The sequence below is a fragment of the Heterodontus francisci genome, chromosome 6, assembly GCF_036365525.1.
Source record: "Heterodontus francisci isolate sHetFra1 chromosome 6, sHetFra1.hap1, whole genome shotgun sequence".
In the NCBI taxonomy this organism is placed as follows: Eukaryota; Metazoa; Chordata; class Chondrichthyes; order Heterodontiformes; family Heterodontidae; genus Heterodontus; species Heterodontus francisci.
The window spans coordinates 96,480,527-96,500,419 of record NC_090376.1 but is presented as its reverse complement, the minus strand read 5'-3'; the positions used below and the strand labels follow the sequence as shown (position 1 = coordinate 96,500,419).

Genomic DNA, 19,893 nt, shown 5'->3' with positions numbered 1-19,893 from the left:
CTTTTCCATGGTTTTGCTAAAACTAACTGTATTATGGTCACTATTTCCAAAATGGTCACCCACTGTTACTTCATCCACTTGCCCAGCTTCATTCCCAAAGACTAAATCTAGAATTGCGCCCCCTCTCATTGGGCTTGTTATATGCTGGCTAAAAAAGTTCTCTTGAATGCAGTTCAAGAATTTTGTGCCCTGTGTGCCCATCACACTGTTTGTACCCCAGTTGATATTGGGGTAGTTGAAATCCCCAACTATTATTGCCCTACAGTTTATGCACTCAGAAATTTGCCTTCGTTTTGTTCTTCTATCTCCCTGTCACTACTTAGGGGTCTATAGTACACTCCTAGTAGTGTGGCTGGCCCTTTTATTATTCCTGGCCATGGGCCCCATTTGATGATTCATTTAGCATATCATCCCTCCTTTTTTATCCCCCTCTCTATCCTGCCTGAAAACTTTATATCCAGGGATGTTGAGCTGCCATTCTTGCCTCTCTTTAAGCCAAGTTTCTGTTATAGCAATGATATCGTGTTGCCATGTGTCTATCTGTATCCTCAGCTCATCGACTTTATTTACTATACTCCTTGCATTTAAGTAAATACCTTTTAACACTGCCAAATTGCTGTACTGCACACTTTTTAACCTTTTCTTCTTTTGTCTTTCAGAGTCAGTCACTAATTTTCTGCCCCCCATTCCCTGCCCTGAATTTGTCCTATCTGAAACTGCCCTCAGGTTCCCATCCCCCTGCCAAACTAATTTAAACCATCCCCAATAGCACTAGCAAACCTTCCTGCAAGGATATTTGTCCCAGTCCTGTTCAGGTGTAGACCGTCTGGCTTGTACAGGTCCCACCTTCCCCAGAATCGGTCCCAATGCCCCAGAAATCTGAAGCCCGCCCTCCTGCACCATCTCTCCAGCCATCCATTCATCTGGTGTATTCTCATATTTCTATACTAACTAGCACGTGGCCTTGGGGGTAATCCGGAGATTACTACCTTTTGAGGTCCTGCTTGCTAATCTCTTTCCTAACTCCCTAAACTCAGCCTGCAGGACCTCATCCCTCTTTCTTCCTACATCATTGGTACCAATGTGGACCACGACCTCTGGCTGTGCACCCTCATCCTCCAGAATGCTCTGTAACTGCTCAGTGATATCCATAACCCTTGCGCCAGTGAGGTAATATACCATCACGTCTGCGACCACAGAAACACTGTTCCTTTAAATATCACATCCCCTACCACTATTGCTGTCTTGACTGTTCTCCTCCCTCCCTGTACATTTGAGCCACCCATGGTGCTCTGGTCATGATTCTCGGTGCACTCTCCAGAGGAACCCACTCTCCCATCGGTACTCAGAACTGAATACCGGTTAGAAAGTGGGATGTCTTCTGGGGACTCCTGTACTACCTGCCTTGACCACCTTGTTTGTCTGGCAGCCACCCAGTCCCTCTCTGCCTGTGCTCTCTTAAGCTCCGGGGTGACTACCTCCTGAAATGTGCTATCCACGTTCCCCTCAAAAGATTCACAATTATTAGTAGTTGTTACTCTTCTTTGGACTATAACAGGCAAAGAAAGATGCCAAGAACTGGCTTCACAAAGTGCACAACCAAACAAAAATGAATACAATAATTGTAAACAGAAGTTTGTTATGGTGTATTAATTAATAAGTAAATATTCTTTAATCATTTTGTACTTACTACAAAGATAAGTTACATTTTGAAAACAATTACTTCATTTTTTTTTTAAAAGACAGTATACTTGATTGTCTTTCAGTATCTGCTATATGTCAATATAATTTCCAATAGTGTCGTCTTCCTATATTCTTGCCAGAAAATTGAAGAATGCTGTCTCCCATGGAAGATATTCAGAGCCAATTCTGGTTACTGCTTCAGTCATGCTCCGTATGGCAGTCACATATGGAAGATTAAACATGAAGGTATTTTGCTAACCTAATGTCTTATCCTATGCCACAAGTGGGCATTTTTAGCAAAATTAAATCATGTTTTAACATGCTGGTGGGAGCTTGTTTGCAATTAAAATCTAAGTTTGTTTATTTTTAGAATTTGAACCTATTTCTTCATTTTGCAAAAGCTAATTTTCAAGAACAGTTTGGCAATAATTGAGCAAAATCAAAATGAAAGTGGATAGTTTAGAATTTTAACTTAAAAGAAGAAATTCTAGTGGCTAAAAAAGGTTTTGCTAAAATCAAAATCGCTGGCAATGTCATAGCACAGATGGATAGAACATTTTGATTGTTACTTGGCATGCCGGAATACTTGAATAGTGAGTTAGTGAATGTTCTCCTTCTGTAATGTAATAAATGCAGGCACTTTGTGATTGTGCTCTTAGTAAGAGGCATATCAACTGACAGTTTCTGATCCCAAGCTAATCTGTTGATGCCAAAAATCTGATCTAGAGATTTCTTTTATATTACGCCTGGAGTTTAAACATGTTTGTTGGTAGCTAAACTTGCCTTAGAAGGCTTCTTAGCTGGGAGCTCCTGGCAAGCAAGGCTAGCAATATAAACTTTGTTGGAAGCATATCACCTCATATCATTTTGTAAGTCTGATTTCCAGGGAGTTAAACTTAACTCTCCAAGATAAGGAGAACTATTGCTTCACAGGTATAAGCCGTTAGCTCCCATGTTTCCTTTCTGACCCTGTACTTTTCTTTATACAACTTTGTCTGTACATAAAACTTTTCTTTTTGCTTTATACAACTTTATCTGTAAAGTTGGAAGATCATATATAACTTCAACATCAAATATACACTTGAATTTTTCCACAAAGTTGTTGTCTTTATCAAGCCTAAATTTCATTGTCCACAAAATGATGGTATCATCTTGACATAAGTGATCAAAAGTCATTAGAAGTTCATCCAGATACGGGTGGCTATACACAACATCAGCGGCCATAACATAATCATAATGCCAAGCACTTTTGGGGAAGTTTTTTTCCAAATCTACTCCCCATCTAAGTTCTCTGACCTGTGGCTGATATTTACTTCTCATTTTTGTATTTCGTGATATATTGTACTGTAAGTTGCTCAGTAAATGAGGCAGGTCTGTGGCAGTCACGTAGGAACCTGCAAAATTGGGAATGTATATTTAGCAAGCAGGCAAATAGCATCATCAAAAATAATGCAATATGAAAGGATCTGTTAGGGACATTACTCCAAGGACTGGATTTAATGGGCCCCCAGAGATGAGTTCGGAGGCAGGGGTGCTCATAGAATTGCGGCGGATGGCATGGGTTGGAGGGCCCGTCACCTTACCTTGCAACGGATCAAATCAGCGGAGGAAAAGGCCAAAGATTCCTGCCCTGAGGCCAATTGAGGCCATGAAGTGGCCTATTATTAGCCACTTAAGGGCCTCTTCCCATTGGGCGTCCAGGGAAATCTGAAAGGTTTACCCCGTATCCTTAGACTATGACCCCTGGTTCTGGACACCCCCACCATCGGGAACATCCTTCCTGCATCTACCCTGTCAAGTCCTGTTAAAATTTTATTGGTTTCTATGAGATCCCCCCTCACTCTTCTGAACTCCAGCGAATATAATCCTAATCGACTCAATCTCTCCTCATACGTCAGTCCCGCCATCCCAGAAATCAGTCTGGTAAACCTTCGCTGCACTCCCTCTATAGCAAGAACATCCTTCCTCAAATAAGGAGACCAAAACTGCACAATATTCCAGGTGTGGCTTCACCAAGGCTCTGAATTGCAGCAAGACATCCCTGCTTCGGTACTTGAATCCTCTCGCTATGAAGGCCAACATACCATTTGCCTTTTTTACCGCCTGTTGCACCTGCATGCTTACCTTCAGCGACTGGTGTACACGAACACCCAGGTCTCGCTGCATATTCCCCTCTCTCAGTTTATAGCCGTTCAGATAATCTGCCTTCCTGTTTTTGCTACCAAAGTGGATAACCTCACATTTATCCACATTATACTGCATCTACCATGCATTAGCCCACTCTGAATTTGTCCAAATCACCCTGAAGCCACTCTGCATCCTCCTCACAACTCACCCTCCCACCCAGTTTTGTGTCATTTGCAAATTTGGAGATATTACATTTAGTTCCCTCATCTAAATCATTAATGTATATTGTGAATAGCTGGGGTCCTAGCACCGATCCCTGCGGTACCCCACTAGTCACTACCTGCCATTTATCCCTACTCTTTGTTTCCTGTCCGCCAACCAATTTTCTATCCATCGCAATACACTATCCCCAATCCCATGCACTTTAATTTTACACGCTAATCTCTTATGTGGGACTTTGTTGAAAGCCTTCTGAAAGTCCAAATAAACCACATCCATTGGCTCCCCCTCATCAACTCTACTAGTTACATCCTTAAAGAATTCCAGTAGATTTGTGAAGCATGATTTCCCTTTCATAAATCCATGCTGACTCTGCCCGATTCTACCACTGTTCTCTAAGTGCTCTGTTATAAAATCTGTGATAATTGACTCTAGAATTTTCCCCACTACCGACGTCAGGCTGACTGGTCTATAATTCCCTGCTTTCTATCTACCTCCATTTTTAAATAGTGGGGTTACATTAGCTACCCTCCAATCTGTGGGAACTGTTCCAGAGTCTATAGAATCTTGGAAGATGACCACCAATGCATCCACTATTTTTCGGGCCACTTCCTTAAGTACTCTGGGATGTGGACCATCAGGTCCTGGGGATTTATCCACTTTCAAGGATGTCAGACCCTCTAGTACTTCCTCTCTCATTATGCTTATTGTATCTAATATTTCACACTCCTCTTTAACTACGATGTCTGGATCAACCCTCTCCTTTGTGAAGACAGAGACAAAAATCTCTTTAAGAACCATGACCACATCTTCTGCATCCACGCATAAGTTCCCTTGTACATCCCTGATAGGCCCTACCCTTTCCTTAATTATCCTCTTGCTCTTAATGTACTGATAAAACATCTTCGGGTTTTCCTTGATTTTACCTGCCAATAATTTTTCATGTCCTCTATTACCTTTTCTAATTTTCTTTTTTACTTCACCCCTGCACTTTCTATACTACTCTAGGCTTTTTGTTAAGTTTTTTGTGATCGTCATAAGCTTTCTTTTTCTGCTTTAACTTACCCTGTCAGCTAAAGGTCTGCTACCCAACCCAAACCTGATGGGACCCGACAACGTGTCGGGGTCGGGTCGGGTCGCACTTCCAGGTCCAGTTTTCCGGCTCGGGCCGGGTCCAGGTCGGGCCGGGTCCGGGTCGGACACACACAGCAAGAATTGCATTTTGCTCTGCTGGTAAGTGTTAAAAGTAAAAAACCTACTTGAGCTGGGCTCAACCTCCATAAATTTGCCCAGGCATGCGCCATGGAGAGGTCACTCCACTGACCACCTCCAGGCGCGTATCTCGAGATAAGGAGGCCCAAAAGAAAGAAAGAAAGGATGTCAAGGTGGGAAACTCTGAGTCTGCGCAGTGAGCGAGTGTGCATCTCTATGACGTCATCACGCTCATGCTGCAGCTTGCTGCAGATTGGGAGTCGCAAGGTAGGTAAAGGGAACATTCCGGTGGTTGGTTCGGGTCTGGAAAAAATGGAGGGACTCGGGCCAGGTCGGGCTCGGGTCCAATGTGGTTCTGTCGGGTTCGGGTCAGGTTTTTTTCGTGACCTGAGCAGGCTTTTACTGTATGCTTCTAGATAACTAAGGGGCTCGAGATTTGGCAGTACCACCCTTTATCTTTGTGGAGACATGCCTACACTGTGCCTGTAGTATCTTGCTTTTGAATGCCTCCCACTGGTTTGACTCTGATTTTCTTTCAAGTAGCTGTATCCAGTCCACTTTCGCCAGGTCACTTCTCAGCTTCATAAAATTTGCCTTCGCCAATTTAGAACTTTTACTCCTGTTTTATCCTTGTCCTTTTCTATGCTAAATTTTATGCTAAAATTATGGGCACTGTCTCCAAAAGGGTCACCCACTGTTACTTCATCCACTTGCCCAGCTTCATTACCAAAGACTAAATCTAGAATTGCGCCCCCTCTCATTGGGCTTGTTACGTGTTGGCCAAAAGATTTCTCTCTGCCCTGCACACTGTTTGTATCCCAGTTGAAATTGGGGTAGTTGAAATCCCCAACTATTATTGCCCTATAGTTTTTGCACTCAGAAATTTGCCTGCATATTTGTTCTTCTACCTCCCTCTCACTATTTGGGGGTCTATAGTATACTCCTAGTAGTGTGGCTGCCCCTTTTCTATTTCTGAGCTCCACCCAGGTGACCTCATTTAATGTTTCATTTAGCATATCATCCCTCCTCAAAGCTGTTATTGATTCCCAAACTAATAATGCTACACCCCCTCTTTTTTTATCCCCCTCTCTATCCTGCCTGAAAACTTTATATCCAGGGATGTTGAGCTGCCATTCTTGCCCCTCTTTAAGCCAAGTTTCCGTTATAGTAACAATATTGTGTAGCCATGTGTCTATCTGTGTCCTCAGCTCATCGGCTGTATTTACTATACTCCTTGCATTTGAATAAATACCCTTTAACACTGCCAACTTCCTTTGCTGCACACTTTTGAATCTTTGCTTCTTTTGTCTTTCAGAGTCAGTCACTAATTTTCTGCCTTCTGTTCCCTGCCCACAATTTGTCCTATCTGAAACTGCCCTCAGGTTCCCATCCCCCTGCCAATCTAGTTTAAACCATCCCCAACAGCGCTAGCAAACATTCCTGCAAGGATATTTGTCCCGGTCCTTTTCAGGTGTGGATCATCTGGCTTGTACAGGTCCCACCTTCCCCAGAACTGGTCCCAATGCCCCAGAAATCTGAAGCCCTCCCTCCTGCACCATCTCTCCAGCCATGCATTTATCTGGTGGATTCTCTTACTTCTATACTCACTAGCATGTTGCCTTGGGAGTAATCCGGAGATTACTACCTTTGAGATCCTACTTGCTAATCTCTTTCCTAACTCCCTAAACTCCCTCTTTTTTCCTATAGCATTGGTACCAATGTGGACCACGACCTCTGGCTTTGCACCCTCACCCTCCAGAATGCTCTGTAGCTGCTCGGTGATATCCATGATCCTTGCGCAAGTGAGGCAACGTACCATCCTGGAATCATGTCCGTGACCACAGAAACACCTGTCTGTTGCCCTAACTATCGAAACCCCGACCACTATTGCTCTCTTGTCTTTTCCAGCGACCTGGGTTCGGTTCTGGGTACTGCCTGTGCAGCTGCACAGGTTCTCCAGTCAGGGGGATCAGCAGCACACGGTCTCCAGTCAGGGGGATCAGCAGCACAGGGTCTCCAGTCAGGGGGATCAGCAGCACAGGGTCTCCAGTCAGGGGGATCAGCAGCACAGGGTCTCCAGTCAGGGCGATCAGCAACACAGGGTCTCCAGTCAGGGGGATCAGCAGCACAGGGTCTCCAGTCAGGGCGATCAGCAACACAGAGTCTCCAGTCAGGGCGATCAGCAACACAGAGTCTCCAGTCAGGGCGATCAGCTGCACAGAGTCTCCAGTCAGGGGGATCAGCAGCACAGGGTCTCCAGTCAGGGAGATCAGCAACACAGAGTCTCCAGTCAGGGTGATCAGCTGCACAGAGTCTCCAGTCAGGGGGATCAGCAGCACAGGGTCTCCAGTCAGGGGGATTAGCAGCACAGGGTCTCCAGTCAGGGGGATCAGCAGCACAGGGTCTCCAGTCAGGTGGATCAGCAGCACAGAGTCTCCAGTCAGGGGGATTAGCAGCACAGGGTCTCCAGTCAGGGCGATCAGCAGTACAAGGTCTCCAGTCAGGGGGATCAGCAGTACAGGGTCTCCAGTCAGGGCGATCAGCAGTACAAGGTCACCAGTCAGCAGCACAAAGGCAAAGAAGCATTAAACTCACTATGTGGAGCTGCAGTTCAAGCTGGACAGGCAAAGCTTTAAATATGGTGCCAGCACTTGCATTCGTCTCAGCTGACAATACCATCGGGCTTTTGTCACTTTCCCCGGTCCTCCAGTGGGACGGCCCCGCAACTCCTGCATTCAAATCGGCTGCTCATTGCGTGATTGCGCTCAGCCAGCCATGCCTTGGATGACTTCCAGGTCCGCCACCTGGACCTGTGACAGGCTGATAAAATTCTGCCTGCTGTCTCAATTTCCTCTGGCAAATCTCTGGCAGAAGGTACATGTGTAGATACAGCTTTTGTCAACCTTTAAGGATTTCAAATTGACAAGATCAGAATGGGAGTTACCTTGGATGTATTTGACAGCACATCAGGAGAGGAAAAACCATCACAATCCACAGCAGTGACTACGTGCTGTGGTGAGATCAACACATACACAGAAGACAGATGAACAGAGGGTGGCACACAGGAGAGTGGAAGACAGGAGAGGGGCTTAGGTTGCACGAGCCATGCCCCACATCACAAAGTTTACAGAGAGATGCTCAGCTTCCTTGACCTCTGAAAGAGCAGTGCTTCCACAGGCTGGGCTCATCAGGTCTGGTGGTGGCAGACAATTGCAGCCTCCTACAGGAACACCTTGGCCTCACATTACCAGTGCTGTGAAAGTGACCACTATCCTCAACTTTTTTCACCTCCGGATCCTTCCAGGGCACTACCAGAGACATATCCAGATCTCCCAGTCGGCTGCACGTCAATGGTTTGTTTGCCAATGCCAACAGTTATGCAAATTTCCCCATGATGACAATAGCTGGAATGAGTGGGCACTCAGATTTGCGTAATTCCCCCAGGTACAGGGTTCCATTGACTTCACATGTAGCAATCCAAGCACCTCTCCACCAACCAGGAACTTTGATGAATGATTATCCCTTGCGGTTTACAAATGTGCAGCTGGTGCACAACTGAAACAGATTCATGTAGGTGTGTGCCACTTGGGAGCTGCCATGATGCCTTCATATTGAGGCAGTCAAAATCCTTGACCATTTTGTTCCAGGAAACAGAATTAAGAACTGGTGGGAGATAGCAAACAAACAAATGTAGTCTTGCCACTTTGCTCACACCCTGAGTGAAAATTATCTTTAAAGCCATTTGGCCTTTCTACTTCTCTCCTTACCTTCAGAAACCTTCCATATAGCAGTACCAACTTATCTCTTTCAGCAATCATTCAGTTTCCCTTCCTAAATTGCTTTTGCTTTTGCTTCTTGCTCAGTGCCCACATCTTCCTGTGGTAAAATTCTCTGACACTGTCTTTTGTATGAGCAATACTGTATGAATGTAAGACATCATTTTACTCACCAAGTAAACCAGCAACAATTGACACCAGTCCTGTTCCTGATCCTATTTCAATTACATTTTTATCAATGAATCTGTTCTCTTTTTGACTGTTTTCCAGGTAATAGCACAACACCAAGGCCTGTGTGATGCAACAATAGAAATATGAGTTAGTTTCTTTTTAACATATTCTATGGTTGGCAGTGGTATTTTTATTTCAAATTCTCTCACTGTTAACAAAGAGATGGAAATTATATCAAATGAGCCGGAAAATGACTTTTGCTGACACTCATGGACAAGTGCTTAAAACTTCCATATAACATTCATGTGCTTGCCATTTTATCAGATGTTTAAATCCACTCAAAACAATGGACAGAAGCATGTCATAAATGCATTAAGCATTTATTCACTAAAACCAGGCAAAGAAATTTCTAAGCTATATTATAACTGACAACAGTGCTTACCGAAGGCCAGACATATGCACCATAGCAATCAGTGGCCTCTGTAATTTTGATTTCATACCCAGCAAATTGAAAACACTCCCAGGATGTGCTTTTGAAAACATTTGGCATCCATCGCCTTTTCATGATTTCTGATGATAAATGTTCATCATCGGTCCTTTCTGAAGAAAATCAAAGGTATTGTATATTACAAAGAAAAAATATTAATGAGCATTTTATGGATTGTAATTGTTGCTACTTATTTAATGACCTATCACATAAAGAGACCTCTCGGAGTTGTGTAAAGTGCTAGTTTAATTTTTAAAAAAATCACTTTTCTGTTTACTGATAATTTTATTTAATTTGAATTTTGCACATCTATTTACATCATGCATTAAACTCTTGTATCTAACATACACTTTCTATTTGTCACACTTGTTGTCACATTTCTCTGTTCACTTTTACCATTATCTGTTGAACCAATCAGTACTTCGTAAAGTAAAAGAGAAGCACTCAGAACTGCAGAGGTGGCTAACATTTAAATCAAGAATAAGGAAAGTTACTGGAAAATTCCTAACGAATAGCTACAAATATTTTATGAAAACAACCAACACTAAATGACCAGTCAGGAGAACTTAATAATAATTCAAAAGCAAAATAAATAGCTTAAAACATGTTTTTAAATAATTTTCATCTGTCATTTTCCCCCAATAACTGACATTTGAAATATCCAAAATAAGGTTAGAAACAAAAAAGAATCTATTGTGATATTGCTTTAATTCTGATTAATATACTACTGAATATGTAATTATTTTATTGGACATCATCAAAGGAAGTGATGCAAGTTAGTATGTGATACAGTAGTTGGAGCAGTGTTAGTCAGCAGGCAATACGTGTATTAAAGAGCTCTCCTGGAATCCTGTTATTCTTCAATAAAGAACCCTTTATTTATTTACCAATCATTGTTATAGTGTTTGTGTTAACGCCAATGGCACAATATGATGGCAGCAATGCAAAGGTGCACAATGTGTTAGCAGCGGTGTTTGACATAGTGACAGTGATCACAAGTGCGACATCGTGGACAACAGGAGAAGCCAGAAAAGCCTGGACCTACACTGAAAACAGCTGAAAGAAGGAGCAGCAGTGAGATTTGGGAGCAGATTCGAAAATCACCCTTGAGAATCGGTACCCCGAGAGAGTGAGTAAATGAAAGGGGAATTTTATCAGAACAGTAGTCGACCAGAAAGGCAGTGCTCTGGCGGAATCTGGTCTTTTAAAAAAATGGATCTGAATCGGGGCTGTGAGACTGCACTGCCATTAAACGTCATGAGTTTTCCTTCAAAAAGAGCTCCATGGGCAGAGTTTCCCCATGCAATAGCTGAAAGCCTGCACTACAGCTACAGAGCTCAGGGCGTGGCAGAGGCCCGGTGCTGCAGATGCAGTCGACCTGCATTGATTTTCCTCTAAGAAAAGCCATTAAAGAAAAAGTAGTTTAAGGGAAAAGCCCTGGCAAAAAGAATTCTTGTGAAGCAAATAATTTTGATGCCATAACAACAAAATATCCAGCTATGAATTGGAAGGTTCCGGACGTCCTTTTTTGAATTCCAACTATTTTAAAAGCATATAAAGTTAAGCGTTTTAGACCTTGCAGTTATAGAACCCGACAAGCAAGCAATAAAAATAAAGATAGTAATTGACCATGAAAGTCTCCATCGCATCAACACTTCTGGACTGTCAGAAATAAACCAGAAAGACCCATCTAAACTCTGCACAACGCTGGAGGATCAGTTAAGAGTCAAGGTCAACTTCAGAGTCCATTGTTTCAAACTGATGGCCAATAAACAACAGCCCAAAGAAACTATTGACCAGTTCGTCAGTCAATGTGGAGAAAAAGGCAAAGATTGCGATTTTTCAGATGCAGAGCTCTCCAAGAGAATAATGGAACTGGTAATCGCATCAACTCCCATAGAGGTGCTCCAAAAGCATCTGCTTTATAAGAAAAAGGGATACAACAGTCTACTCGAAGATGGCAGAAAATATGAAGCCTTGGCTGTGAGCAAGCAATATATACAAGCACTTGGAGCAGTAACAACCATAGGTAAGGTAGCCAAGACAACCTGACAGGGCAGGGCGTGTGGCAAGTGTGGTCTAATGCATCAGCTACATAACTGTCCTGCATTCAGAGATACCTGCAAGGCATGTGGCCTAAAGGGACACTGGGCAAGACTGTGTGGAAAATCTGGCAGCAAAGAAGTGGTCAGAAGCCACAGCTCGACAAAAAACTGACACTGCCAAGTGTCAAGAATAAAAAAGAGTTCACCAAGTACCCATTTCAAGCACAGGCAGAGATGTAGGCAGAGACCTGGACAGCAAAGAATGCACTGAAAGAAGCAAACTCAAGCTAGAAAGTGAACAAGCTTTCCATACAGTGACAGTCACAAAACATATGGACGCAATCACACAACTGGAAGCTTTCACCGCTGTTGAAATGATATGTCCTAACAAGAGTGGCAAGTACAAGCTATGACTGAAGGTAGATATTGGGGCAAGTGCCAACATTTTACCACTGCGGATACTCAAAGACATGTACCTAGTGAAGTGGGAATCTAAGTTACAGCCAGCAAGAGCTAGACTCACTGCATATAATGGTTCACAAATCTCCTGCATGGGAGCATTAATGTTGAAGTGCAGATGTGGAAGTTCTGCACGATCACCCAAGTCTTCTATGTTGTTGGTCCAGCAGTTGCCGGACTACCAGCATGCAGTGAACTCCAGATCATGACAATTCACAAGATCAATAAAGCACCAATGCTAGATATTCAAGGCAAGTGTGACCCTATTGAGTCTATTCAGGATCTGCAACAGAAGTACCTGGATAGATTTGACACCATGGACAGTTTTATAGGAGACACCATTCCTCATCTGAAAGACGACGCAGTTCCCTCCATAGATCCACCATGGAAGTGCAGTGACCAAATAAAGGACAAATTAAAGGCTGAGCTTGACATGATGGAACAACAAGTGATTATTCACCATGTTCAGCAACACACGGATTGGTGTAGCTCTATAACCACTGTATGCTTGCATCCCAGAAGATTAAATCAAATACTCAAGACATGTCCTCACAAGATTCCTACTTTAGAGGAGCTCACCCCAAGGTTTGCTAGAGCCAAGTTCTTCTCAAAGTTGGACATGAGACATGGTTATTGGTCAGTGCACCTTTCTGAGAATTCACAGGAGCTAACAATATTTAGAACACCATTTGGGAGGTATTGCTTTCTGTGGTTATCATACAGTCTGTCAGTGAGTCAAGACCTGTTCCAACAGCATATGGATCACATTACTGAGAGTGTTCCTGGCTGTGTTTGCATTGCAGATGACATTGCGGTCATGAGAAGTAGCAATGAAGAGCATGACAAGAATCTTCACATTCCAATGGAGATGGCCAGAAGAGAAGGTATCGTGTTTAATAGCAAAAAATGTGCTATTAATGTGAACCAAATACATTTTTTTGGTTCAATCTAAATGTAAATCATGTTACGTCATTTACGTCTTTCTATGTTTCTATAGCTCTTTCTATGTTTCTATAGCTCTTTCTATGTTTCTATAGCTCTTGGGTCTAAAGGGATCAAAGGGTATGGGGCGAAAGCGGAAACAGGCTACTGAGTTGGATGATCAACCATGATCATAATGAAGGGCGGAGCAGGCTCGAAGGGCCAAATGGCCTACTCCTGCTCCTATTTTCTATGTTTCTATTTCCATACTATCCAAGGTTAAATGGATTAGCGGAAAGGATGGTGCGAGCGGTAAAGTCATTAATCTTGAAATGGAAGGAAGCTAATCAAGACATTCAAGTAGCAATGTTGCAACTATGAGCAACACCACTGGATACAGGATTACCATCCCCAGAAGAGATCATGTTTGTAAGGTAAGTCAGGACAACTCTTCCGAGCCATCATCCAAGATAAATTATTGGTGAGACAAGAGAAAATGAAAATCACACATCGCGAACATGCTGGTCTGGAGTTGCCTCCTCTGCATGTCCAGAAGGTCAGAGTGATCCACCCACAAGAGAAACATGGTTCCCTGCGCAAGTGTCCAAGATCTGTAATGAGCCACGGTCATATGAGGTAACAACCCCGAATGGAGTGACATTGGGAAGGCATAGATGTCACCTGAGAGAGTTATCCAACATCATCAAACCTAACACTCCTGTAGCGTCAAGAATATGATCACATTCAAGTTCTGAAGGTGGAGTTAAAGAAGATGACACGTACAACACTCAAGTACAAGATAATTGTCAGTCCAGACCTTCGAGTCAAGAGAAAAGAATTGACAATTCCAGATCTCGGCAAAGTTTCACTGTTATCAGATCAGGTCGAGTCAGCAGGCCACCTGGACCTTTCAGAGACACTTGATTAATTAATGTGAGAGTCCATACATGTGTAAATACTGCTCATAATTATCCTATTTCATTATGTACATAGCTTATAACTTATGTAACTTTTCTATTTAAGGAAAGGATGTTGTGATATTACTTTAATTGCTTTAGTACTGATTAACATACTACTGAATTTGTAAATAGTTTAGTATACATCATCACAGGAAGTGATGCAAGTTAACATGTGATACAGTAGTTGGAACTGTGTTATTCAACTGGTAGCACATGTATTGAAGAGCTCTCCTGGAATCCTGTTATCCTTCAATAAAGGACTGTTTGTTTGGTTTACCAATTGTTGTTATAGTGTTTGGTATATTTGTGTTCAGAGCTAATAACACAACAAAAATTATATATTCCACATTCTCTTTTTATGCCTTCATCTTTTTTTTTCTTGAAGGCTCCAGCCTCTCCATACATGAGGGCCGAGGGAGTGATACATGGGTTCTGAGAGAAGGTTCTGGGCAACATTGTCCCCCTTCCTTCAACAATGGCCAAGTGTTGGATTTTGAATCTTCATGTGCAGATGAGCACCTGAGAGCTGTCTGTAGTGGTGTTTGAACATCTGATTCCAAGCAAATTAGACATCCTCCCATGGATTCCACAAACTCCAACAGAGTCAACCCTGGTGTAATCTTGGTGTAAATGTTGATATCATGACCCATGGGTTTTGGGGTGCAGGTACCCCCACCTCCATCTCATACATTTTGCATACCCGCCTGCTGTGTATTTGCAGCTTTAAAAATGATAAGGCTGAAGAATTAAATACAGCGTTGAAGACTACTCATTTATGGTATGCATAAAATAATGGACAGTCACGGCATATAATCCCCAAGCACTGGTTAAATAAAATCCCAGAATATCATATAATAAAAGTATAATTTCAGTCCTGTAAAACAGTGGCCATAGTGTTATAACACCTTCATTGTTATAAAAAGCATTTCCTTCAACTCACTGTGAACAATACCACAGCTAGAATACTTGTATGTATAAAGTTAATATTTGCCTAACTTAACGCAAATTTCTCCTTTTTACTTTTATGAGATGCCAGCTCTGGCACATTGGTAGCATTCTCTGCTCAGAGTCAGACGGCTGTAGATTCATAGACTCCAGAGAATTGAGCACAAAAATCTAGGCTGATACTCCAGTTCAGTACTGAGGGAGTGCTGCAGTGTTGGAGGTGGTCTTTCTGATGAGACGTTATACCAATTCTGCTCACTTAGGTGGGGTCAAAAGATACCATGGCACTATTTGAAAAAAGAGCAGGAGCATTCTCCTTGCTGTACTGGTCAACATCACTAGAACAGATTACCTTATTATTGTTTGTGGAATCTTGCTGTGTGCAAATTAGCTGCTGTGATCCCTTATATTACAACAGTGAGTACACTTCTAAAGTACTTCATTGACTGTAAAGCACTTTGGGATGTCCTAAGGTTGTGAAAGGTGCTACATTCTTTCTCTTAATGCCATGAGAGAATTGTGAGTCTTATGTATACATTGCACTTCTTGTACAAGCAGCACTTAGTTTATGTAAGTTGTTACACTGATGTGAAGTGCAGTGATTGAAAATACAAGAGCTCAAACTGAAGAGTTATAAAAATTGACTTTTCTTTTAAAAAGTGGACAATGTGCTGGAAAAATGGCCGCCGAAGTTCAAACCTATATATTCAAACTGTCTTACTGTCTGGTATGAATAAAGGGTACATTTGAAAGCTAAGAGATGTCAATTACACCTATCCTGAACCCATCAAGAAACATTTTTGAATTGAATGGGTTCTTCTGAAACAAAGAAGGTGTGACATAACTACATCCTGGTCCATTGGTGGTCACCATAGGGCGGAAGAGCTATATCTCCCAACACAGGCAAGATGTGAGACCATTTTGACCTTAAAAGTAGCTCTCTGGAGAGAGAGAAAAGAGACCCAGGACAAACATCATGAAAGTCTGTCCAACTGAGAGCTGGTAGAAAATCCAGCAAGCCAAAAGAAAGGTGCCCTGCTGTAACTTCTACACTTCAACTTTTGCAGTAGAGAACTGGAAGTGATCCCCTGTCTTCAAACTGAACTTTTGACCAACAGAGAAATCTACAAAAAACCCTGGCCTAGAAATTTAAAAAGAGAAATTGACCTCCGAGAAGATTCAACAGGTTTCCATGAACCCCGAAAACCTACCTCACTTCAAACTACTTACCCTTTTTATTTCTATCGTGTGTGTGCACGCGTGTGCGTGTGTGTGTTTGTGCAAGTGAATACGTGTATGGGTGCAGTTGTGACAATTTTGGGAAAATGAATATTGCTAAATAAATAACTAATCTTCGGTTTTAAACCTACAAGAAAACCTGTTGCTGTTTATTGGACAAATAAAACACAAAAGGATAAAAACCTAGTAACAAAAACATTTGCTGTGGTCAGGTTGGAGTAGAGCAGTGGCCGTAACAAAATAAATACTTGGTGTTTTTGTCTTGCTTTATTGACCCCACTAATGTGTCACTTTTTGTCATACTCTGCTGATTGGTTCAAAGTAAAACAGCAGCACATTGAAACTAAAGAGGCGGGAAACATGAATTAAAAATGAGGAAGTGACTGGAAAACTACCAGTGAAAAACTTCTGGACTTTTAAAAACAGTCAATCTTGAATGGCTAGTCAGGAGTATCGATGAATAAAAGAAAGGTGAAAGTAAATCAATCAAAGAGTTCAAAATTTTCCAACTCATTTTATTCATCACTTGTTTCTCATTAATTGAAATGTGTAATCTCCCAAATAAGGTTGTAAACAAGATAAAAACATTAAAAGTTTTCGTATAAAATGACTTTTGTTTCTCCACTGCTTTCAGTAAAATGTTTACTTCAAGGCTCAAGCCATCCTAAACACCTAGGCTTTGACTGGATTGTTATTAACAGTACCCGTGTAATCCGTGCATGTGCAGTTTGCTGTATTTTCCAGCATGTATTAGTTAGGTTTCTATCAAGATTTGCCAAGCACAAATTTCAGCTCCTTATTCTGTAACAAAATTGCCAAATGTTAGACAGCAGATTGAGCAAGCCAGAAAAAAGAGAAAAACAAAGGCAACAGTAAAAGTTGTGGTAGCTATTGGAGAAAATGGCATATATTTAATCATGTAATTGTTAATGCAGTTTTTTCTACGTTTATCATCATAGGAAGCCTGTTTTTGAGGATTTTTTCTTAAAAAATAAATTGAATCTGCATAGTTTGAAAAAATAAAATTAGTAGTGAAATTAAATACCTAGCTGAAGGGCATGGTGTTGAAGTATGTGAGTGGATTAACTACTCATTTATAACTCAGGATAGTCCATGCTGACATCTTTAATCCAGAGCTTGTCATCATTGTAGATAAATACCAGAGCTAGCTACATATAATCTTTCATGTTAAGCCCTTAGTTCTTATTAGTATATTAATTTGTGATACCGTTTTTAATGCTGGTCTTCTCTGTATTGTTCATTGTCACAGGTTATAAATTTCTGCATAGATTAAAAGAAAATTTGGGGATTTGAAAATTTACACACAAAACAATGGTATAATACAAAGTACATATAAATAGAACATTTTTGAAATGTGCAACCCGATAAATTTCTCATTTAATGTCAGAATTTACACAAGAATAAACCTGTAATATGCTGTCTTTCTGATAAGACATTGGAACCGATTTTATTGAAAATATAACTGCATTTAAACAACACATAAATGAATGCACAAATTGACTGGCAACTTGTGTTGATGAAGAGATACCCCGTGAATTGTGATTGCCACAAGTTACTGATCAATTTGCACCACTACGTCGTTAGCTTTGCAAAAACAGCGTCTTACGCTTGACCTCTTCATGAGTTTCATGAAGATGCTGCATTTGCACCTTGATTCCCCATTAAACTCACCACAGAAAGTTAAGTCTATTAATTATCAACGTACATACTCTTTTAACAACATGATAATTGTTTGCCAATCAACCTCTCTTGCCCTGAAAATAAAATAGTTATAATTGTGGAGTCTCATTCTTTCAGGTTGTGAATTGCTTTAGAAGTGTTTAAAAATGTCACATTTTAATTTTTTCTATTTTTTCTTATTTTTCCTTTCTGTCCCTTTTTTTCTCTCTCCCAATCCAATCTTTTTTTCTCTCTATTTTACTTTCTGTATCTGATTTGACATTGAATTGACCCACTTTAATTCACCCTCCTTCTCAGTCTGTCCTCTGTTTATTTCTTAACCCTTTAATCTCATTGGTTAAGAAGATACCCTGTTTGTCCCATGGTTTAGTAAAGTCTCAGATACCCTGTTGCTCTCCGTTATCAGTTCACACTGTCAGCAACTGCATGGGCGAAAAATGTTAAAAGCTAGATGCGCACAAACAGATCTAACTCACGCGGCATACCATGAGATTTCTCGCTGCAACAGAATCTGGTCCAGTAACTGAGGCCTTGCCTGCCTGTTCAGGTGGATGTAAAAATTCTCAGTGCACTTTTTTGCTTTATTTTGCTTTATTGTTTCAACAACAGCTTAAATATATGTAGTAATGGACGGGGAGCTGTTGAAACAGGATGGTGTGGTCAGCAGTAACAAAGGCTGCATACAGGTCGAGAAGGATCAGGAGGGACAGTGCACCATGGTCATAGTTGCATAGCATGTCATTTGAGACTTTGATTAGTGCTGTGGCAGGAGTGAAAACTGGTTGGAGAAGCTCAAACATGAAATTGTGGGAAACTTGGTCACGGATTTGGGAGGTAACAACATGTTCAAGGAATTTTGGAAGGAAAGTGAAGTTGGACTGCAACAGTTCAAGAAGGTGGCTCACCATCAAGGGCAACCAGCCAAGGGCAATAAATGCTAGTCTTGCCAAAAATGCCAATATCCCAAGAATCAATAAAATAACTTCCATTTCACCAGCCGTCTGCAACCCTATGTTGCTCTTTTGTGGAGTCTATAAGTCAAATATAAACTGTGGTTAATTTGAATTTTGGCCTCAAATTAATTTATTTAAATAACATTTGCCACAGCAAAACATCTGCCCTAAAGAAATTGTAATCCTCAGAGATTCTGAAGCAGCTTGTTCTTACCACTACAATGGCACAGATATTAGAAAAAAATCAGCCTACAAAGAATGATGGAAAGGCAAAGACCCTCTGGCACGTCCAGCATGTCCCACACAACTGCAGTGTCTCACAATATGAACCTTCTCACCCGAAGGTTCTGTGAACTCCTGGGACTGGTGATAAACCAGATAAAAATCCAGGCCAACTAGGGAAAAAATCCAGAAACCTCTTCTCCAACCCCCTTAGGTGGGTGAAGTAGTCCTCAATACACCATTCTGGATTAATGTTAGACAGTTTGTATCTCTGTATGAGATGATCTTTGCCATAGCCAGAAACAAGTCCAGCTCTCACTTGAAGGAATTCAATGAATCAGCATTCACCACATGAGTCAGCCGCCTGTTCCCAAGGTCCACTAATCTCTGGAAAAAGAAGCACCTCCTGACATCTAACCAAGTTGTGGACTGACATGACTTTAGATTATGACTCCTGGACCTCCCTCAGCTACTTAGCTATTTAGTTATCTTATCAACTGTGGCCAAATCATCAGTAAGCCTAAACTTCTCTCAAGTGTGGAGACATAGCTCCTTGAGCCTAGCTTAGTAACTAAGATCTTGTGGCACTTATCTGCACCTTTTCCAAAGCCTCAATATCATCCATGTGAGGAAACCAATACAGTATTCTAACTGAGACCTGATTAAAATCTTGTAGAAGGACAAAATAGTATGTTTGCTCTTATAGTAAATTGTAAATACACTCTAGCATCCTAGTCGCTCAAGCAATCGCTTCATGACATTGGTCATGATCCT

The 19,893-nt window shown here is 41.6% G+C and overlaps 1 protein-coding gene across 3 annotated transcripts in view; it reads right to left on the bottom strand.

The window, feature by feature from the left end:
* Positions 1-1,775: 1,775 nt before the first annotated feature.
* LOC137371463 (putative methyltransferase-like protein 21E) overlaps positions 1,776-19,893 on the bottom strand; it is a 33,018-nt gene continuing 14,900 nt past the window's right edge. The window contains exons 2-5 of one of the 3 annotated variants that reach the window (XM_068034100.1): positions 17,472-17,524; positions 9,631-9,788; positions 9,191-9,308; positions 1,776-3,077 (exon numbers count right to left, since the gene is read on the bottom strand). In XM_068034100.1, coding sequence (XP_067890201.1) covers positions 2,665-3,077; positions 9,191-9,308; positions 9,631-9,788; positions 17,472-17,505 — 723 coding nt within the window. In that variant the 5' untranslated portion in view covers positions 17,506-17,524 and the 3' untranslated portion in view covers positions 1,776-2,664. Of the gene's footprint in view, positions 3,078-9,190; positions 9,309-9,630; positions 9,789-13,883; positions 13,932-17,288; positions 17,363-17,471; positions 17,525-19,893 lie in introns of those variants that run through there. The other 2 variants (XM_068034102.1, XM_068034103.1) reach the window with 2 other exon arrangements.